Raw genomic sequence first — 7376 nt, forward strand, 5'->3', positions numbered from 1 at the left:
GACGCAGACCTTAAGGGAGGATGTATTCATTTATCATTGTCGCACAAAAGGTCGATAGTTACACTCTTCCAAGAAGGTGATAACCTCGATTTACTTGAGTATCATACAGCTGAAGATTAGCTATTAACTGTCGGTTGCCTTGAACTGCTGTCTTATTCTCTTAATAACATTTGAAGTAAATAAAGACATTGCAATTAAAATGGGGAAATATTAAAGTGATCTTATAGGTTGTATACACATATAACTCTGATATATATATATATATATATATATATATATATATATATATATATATATATATATATATATATATATATATATATATATATATATATATATATAATTTAATCAACCGCTTCATTTAAAAAGCACTATAAATACACCCGAATTGATTCAGATTTGAGCAACATCTGAGTGACCCGTTCAAAATTATTCCGAAACTCATCCCGCGGCACATTAAATCCAATGAATATTTGCAAAATCATATGCGTCAATTCCACGAAATATCATAAACTTCTTCAACTTGTCATGGATTCCTTTAGACACGTGTTTGTATCACTGAGTCACAAAGATCACGCCCTTATTCTCGCATTGGCCTCGACAGAATATTCTCGGGGGACTGTCTTGGTTTTCAAGCATCACATCGTCGTACACAACAAGATTATCCTCACTCGCATTAAGGTCGTCAATGATCGGATCTTTATCTACTGTGGAAATGCAATCAACAGTGGAATATTTGCTTCTCTGCTACGACTGAAGCCCTTCTATGAAATCGCAGAGTACAGAATAAAATGTCAGATCGTCCGCTAACGGCACAGCTAGTACAACCAACCCCGCGTTAGCCATATCAAAATGATTTTCAATGACAGCTGGGTTTCCCCTGTTCAAACTGGACCAATGACTAACGCGTGAACTGATTATGGAAACATGTCACTGTACGTGGATAGTTTGGGCTTTGCCTGCAAGGAAAATTCAATGACGATAAAAGTGGAGCTTTTTCTCTCTCATGATGCATAACTCAGTATTGCCTTCATAGTGAGTGCAAAGCCGCATGAAAACATGCACTGCAAATCCAACGCAGGTTCAAACACGTAAAGTTTGAGATGTGATCACAGGAACTTGTATTCGGTGTTGAGGAAAGTTAATATTCATTAAAACAATTGCTCGAAATGATATCGATGTTGCATTAACAAAGGTATGAGGACCACCCTGGTGAAAAACATATCCCAGAACACAATTACTGTGGGCATAATAAATAGCTGAATAAACTACTTGATTCTAACAATCGATATAGGCCTGAAGTAGCATCTATAAACTGCATTAATGCTACATGTTACCGACAAACTCTTGCTATTAAGGCAGACAGTGCGCTTCAACAATATAGATCCCATCCATAATCAGTTTTACACTTGGAGACAGATTAATCATAAAAGTAGTTATTGAAAAATATGATTCATTTGGTGGACTAAATCAACTGATTGGAGTTAAAATATATAGGTATAATAAACAAACACACATGAATAAGAAAATCGCAGTTTCTGAACGAAATTTGTCGAAAATATACCACGTTCGCGCTGTTATTGAAAACGGCCGCTGAAAAGTTAGCGAGCGCGACAAAAGTCACCCATGGAATTATTTGATTACGGTTAGCCAAAAGAAACATGGTAGTAAATTTATCTACCCGTATCAAGAACGATTTTTCGTGGATGGTTTGATGCAAGAACACATAATGAAATTCATCAGGTTAATCATGTGTTTCTTCTACAAGATCGGGTACGCGAACATTCATACATATACAGGTTGATCATTCTAGATGTTGCCAGCAGATACAAGGAAGCTGATCATTTAACGTCCAAAGGATAAACAAGTGTCGCAGACGCGCTTAAAAGTACTTATATAAATTCACTACAAACACTACTCAAGGTTGCTACAGGTCGATCCCGGGAAATAAGTTCTTGGAGCTGTTGCTGTTTTCTTAACAAAATAAACTGTACTTGATTGTGTTGGACACATTAACACACATTGCAAAAAACTATTGCGGAATGATTTAACCATACACGTGCGGAACGGTGTTTCAGACATAGTACGCATAGGAATTGTTAATGTCTTGGAGTGTTCCATCTCCGATCAAGCAGCAATCTCGCAAAAGGGTAACACGACTTCCATCACTTCCATTACAAGAGCTAAATAATGCAATACCGCGTGTGCTTAAGTTAAAAACTGCTGAGGCGATTCAGCTGAAGACTGTCACCGTCCGCATAAGTCATTTGCACAACAACCTGTATTAGACCCACTCTGAAATAATTTTGCTCGATGTTTTTTATGCACGGGGGGTGGGGGGAGAGGAAACGTCGCGCTACTGACCTGGTATAGTCTATCGGATTGATTGATCAGAGAAGCTCAAACGTTATAATTTAGCACCCGCTGACGAACGAGAAGCATTACCACCAAGCAGAGCATTTTTTCCCTTAGAATTGTAAGACATTTTTGCTTAGAAAGAACTAACTACAAGATCTTTTTTAATGCGCTAGCTATCAATTTCGCGGTACCCTTACACATGATTGATGATTTCATCGTGAAATATCCATCGCTTGATATGAGACAAACTTACCATTGTGCAACAATACACATTTATATGATTTTTTTTAAGACCAGATCAGATTTGCTTTTTGTGCGAATTCGCATTACTGCTGAAAAACATTTCACATAATTGTCATACTTAAGATCTATTGAAAACAACAACCCGGGAGCTGAATTCACCTTTTTAATGTTTGTACCGCTTTGCGGTTTGACCACGATCGAGTGCATGTTAGGACTCAGTAACACATACACGTCAATTGGCTTTACCACACATTCATCCTTGAACTGAGCAACAACCTTTTCATTGATGTTAATATGGGGCGATTGATGATTTGGATAATCACTTGTGTCAGATTCTTTTGCAAATATGTCAGATATCATATCCGCATATAAATCGTCAGTGGTGACAAGCATAATTGAATTCGGGCCTTTATAGGGCATCCTGATACGATCCTGGTACAACAGTTTGATCTTGTAATAATAAAACTCGTACATGATCAGATTTGACAAATCTAGCACGGACATAGATTGGTTTGGTCATCTTCAGCTTATCTTTCTTGTTCTCGACAGATACAAGTTCTCTACTAAATAGCTTGTGTGACTGAAATGCATGGTCCGTGATGACCCTTCGAAGCTTGTCTTGTTAACTATCTAAATATTCCTGGTCATGCCGAGTACGGCATTGTTCATAACTTTTAGAAATTCGTTCAGAAGCTTGTTTGTGGCATTTATGCGCAGATCAGTATTCATTTTGTAATGCGGCGCCGTCCAAAAATACTGGTTAAATTGAAGAACCCGATCTGATCCGAAGCATCCGAAGATAACGCTGCAAGTTTCTCAAAAATAGTACGTAATTGCTTTTATTTCTCATGTATCCAATGGCGTAATTACTCACACATGAGCATGCATGATCCTGTGAAAATCACAGTATTATAGCGTGTAAATACTTCTTAAGAGATAACACGGATACTTATTGCCATGGTGGTTAAATGCTTTAGGTTAACATATTACTAGTGTTTGATTTCCCACATTGATAATTATAACAAAAACAATGACTTCGTATTTTTGTATGCGTTCTGTTTTCTCCAGGGTAGTTTGTGAATAGTACATTGAAATTTTCGAATAAAAAAGCAAAAGTCCATATTTAAAACCCTTCTCAGTTAAACGTACTGTCTCATGATTTCTTTACTTTTTCTTCAAAAAGCAGCTGATTCTAAACAATAAAGCAATGTTTCATATTTCATTTTGAGTGCATGTAAATAGAGTACTCCCCCAATTCCAACAATACCACGACCCCGAAAAAAACCCAGACAGAAGGAGGCAAAATTATGTACTAAGTCAGATTTGTTTACAGTAATGGTATAAATTAGGAATTTATCGACGTACATATCGCAATATTCAATTCACAATTTGCGGTAAACTCTTCTAATAAAGGATCACCCATTTATCATTGTCAAGAAAACAAGCTGGCAGTTCAGCCTTGTTTTCATCAGGAGAAGTGATGTCGTAGAACAGCTCAGAGCGTTAGCGTATGTATCGACCGTAGTAAGGATTACCACATCAGCCCCAATTATAATACGAGTCGATGATAACAATATAATCAAAGATTGAAGATTTAGGGAGAGATTTCACATATTATTTACAACTGAAAGATTACACCGGCGTGATTTGTTTGGTCCTTTGAAACTAGCGCATACTGTAGAAATAATAATGAAAATAATCAATCAACAATGGAAATATACAAAGTGGACGGGCAAAATATAATTACTCAAGCAGTTTTTATTTAAAAAATAAACCTTAATCTTGGATTTTTTGGGCCAAATTTGTCATGCAGTCTAGAACCAATGTGCACGTTGTACATTGCTTGCCTTGGACGATTAATCTTTTTGCAAGAAACTGATCGTTTGTCGTCTGTTTCATAACAGTGTTTAAATTTATTTATTTTGCTCTTTAAGTCAATAAGTTTTGAAATGAGACTATGATTGTTAGCAAACGTTCTATCACTTTCCAATGTTATCTAACATGTACATTGCAAATTTTTGTTGTTGTTGTAATTGCCAGGATTTTGTTAAAACATTTTTATAGCCGCATGCATATGCACTACCATTTGGATGGGATATTCATTAGGTTACATCGTAATGTACGCTGCTGTTGATAGTTTATACGCCCGCCATAAGGAGTAGAGCACTATGTTATGATGTTCGTCCATTCTTCAGTCACAACTTTTCATTCTGTACAATAGCTCGATTTATCAGAATATTGTGTTAACAAACTTTGCATATGGCCTGAACTTTGAGTAAGTAAAAACTCTTGGGCTTAAATGACCAAGGAAAAAGGTCACTGTGACTGCAGGACGATAAACAGTATCGGCACAATAACATTAATTCAACATTATATACATCGATCAACGTATGAATGTTTACTTGGTGATCCTCAGGTCAAAGGTCAAAGTAATTATTACTGAAATAAGTGATATTGTTTTACATAACAGATCTGGCCTAAACCGTGCGGATGGTTTGCATTTGGGGGTAAGGAACGATCTTGATAATTTGTGGGTCAGAAAGTCAAGGGTGAAAGCCGCTGAAAAATGGATTCTGCCAGACGTTTTCAGTTTTCGTCCGTATGCATTACGAAACTGTGTCTGACTTATACTTTGAGTTAAAAAAAGTCTTTCGATTCGGGGGTCAAAGGTCAAAGTCACGGAGACGGAACAATAATTTGGTTTGTGGAGTGCTTGCACCTAAAATATGAGATAGACTTATCGAATTTTTGGGTCAACAATTCAAATGTCATGGTGATAATTGTTCAAAGGAATTAGTTCTGGAGAATATCCATTGTCATAGACGACGTGCATTGTACAAACTGTATGAATGTCACTTTGGGTAATAAAGAAAAATGTAGATTTTTCAGCTCTAAAAGTTAGAGGTCAGATTCATGTTAAGCCTAAGAAAGAAATGGTTGCTGCATAATACGTTTAGTCCAAGAGTGAAATTTCACAGATTACTCAGCCCAAAAGGCTGATGTAAAAGAAGACAATAAAGAATCTCGTCATACCAAATAAAATTCATTTATTTATGTAACCATTTTTAAATTGTACCATTAATACTTAAATATTAATTCTTCTACCGCATCGCAGCTTGAAAGTGCGCTAATATTCAGATACACATCAAGTACTCTTCTAACGAGTGGTAAGGCCGAACAGAGATTTGCGAAAGGTAGACACTTAATGACAACGATTGAAGCCGGTCTGTGTGATATGGACCTTGGGTCGGGTATCAGTATTCCATGAAATCTTGCTTATATTTTCTACAGTGTGTACACTTCTCTAATTATTTTGCTGCAGGTCAACACATCAAGTTTATCCGAGGCTGTACTAAAATTTTCTAATTTTTTTGCTGCAGGTCGACAGATCAAGTTTATCCGAGGTTGTACGACGGTGGCGGCTGGTGAGGCTTGCATCAACCGGGGAATAGACAACATAACATTGTGCTATAAAACCTGCGGAACAGATGGCTGTAACGTTGCCAGCTATATTAGTTTATGCAGCATTTCCATGTTACTTCCAGTGCTATTGACCATTTTGCTTGTCTGGATTCACCATTAGTCATAGAAAACCCCGTCCATCAGTGCAATATAAAGTTAGAAGATTTTACAAACGAAGCTTATACTTTTTTCTTTTCTTTTCTTTTATTTCGAAAACCACGATTCCAGTTCAGAAACAAACTGTAAAAACCTCCAATTTTTGTATTTCTGGAGATCGCATCTTTAATTAGAATAAGCGAAATCTGCCAAATGATTATGATAAAAACATAATTTCCATGGATTTCGGCAAGAACAATCCGGCGAGTTCTGAGGAAAATTTCTCGTGGCATAGATTTGTAAGAAATAAGTGGAGAGGCTAAGAACACGCCATGGAGCTTGTAGTGTAACTGGAACTCCGTGGATGTTTGTTTTGCCGTAGACGATAAGAAACAATCTGTATTATTATTAAGCATAGCTTTTCCAAGCTACTAATTCGTAAATTGATTGTATAACTAATGTTACTGAAATGTGTTGTGTTTATTTCTAAAAGAAAATAGTTTGAACAGATACATATACCAGAAGATTTCTGTATTTAATTATTACCAATTAATTATAAATATTGTACATATTGGACGTATTTGCACAAAACAAATTTACTTTGGTGAATAAAACTGGTACATTGTCATTGTCTCACTTGCCAAGCAGAACGAGAATAATACAATCTTTCATATTTATTGGTATTGGATAGGAAAGCTCCGACCAGGGACCCTCACGCTCCACACAGCTCATACTCTTTCAGAAAATATAATTTTTGTAATTATGTTTAGATTTCTAGGTTATTTAAGCTTTAATTCATTGTCTCCGCTGATTAGCACATGGGAAGTTCGACTGGTTCCTAGCTTTCTTCTCTATGCACATATTAAAATCCAGTCAAGAACGAGGATGGCGTGACGCGTTTAGCAAATTGCGACGTCACTTTCATCCTATCTTATAATTACAGTGGCCTTGCGGTTAATCATTAAAATCAATGTGCAGGTAGGTATACAATATCACAGGTCAGAAAAAAGCAAGACACGTGTCTACAAATAATTGGTCACTGGCATTATTCGCACAGCAGGAACGCCATTCCCATGATGCCTAGTTTGGGAACGCTCACTGGAACTTCAGTGTTTGACTGGAAGCTTCATATTTGTGTGGTGCACGCAGTAATTAATTAGGATGGATAATGATAGTTATATACAGCCCCAGTCTACCGAAAGCGTGATGAAGATGTT

General features: G+C 36.6%; 1 protein-coding gene across 1 annotated transcript in view; it reads left to right on the forward strand.

Moving 5' to 3' along the window:
• Positions 1 to 6785, forward strand: part of LOC149803413 (uncharacterized) — a 40793-nt gene extending 34008 nt beyond the window's left edge. Inside the window, exon 3 of the mRNA XM_089951406.1 lies at positions 5982 to 6785. Within this exon, the coding sequence (XP_089807532.1) occupies positions 5982 to 6184 (203 nt within the window). The 3' untranslated portion in view covers positions 6185 to 6785. The remainder of the gene's footprint in view (positions 1 to 5981) is intronic.
• Positions 6786 to 7376: the final 591 nt, after the last annotated feature.

Source organism: Sinohyriopsis cumingii, chromosome 3, assembly GCF_028554795.1.
Source record: "Sinohyriopsis cumingii isolate HCF-2022 chromosome 3, ASM2855479v2, whole genome shotgun sequence".
Lineage (NCBI taxonomy): Eukaryota > Metazoa > Mollusca > Bivalvia > Unionida > Unionidae > Sinohyriopsis > Sinohyriopsis cumingii.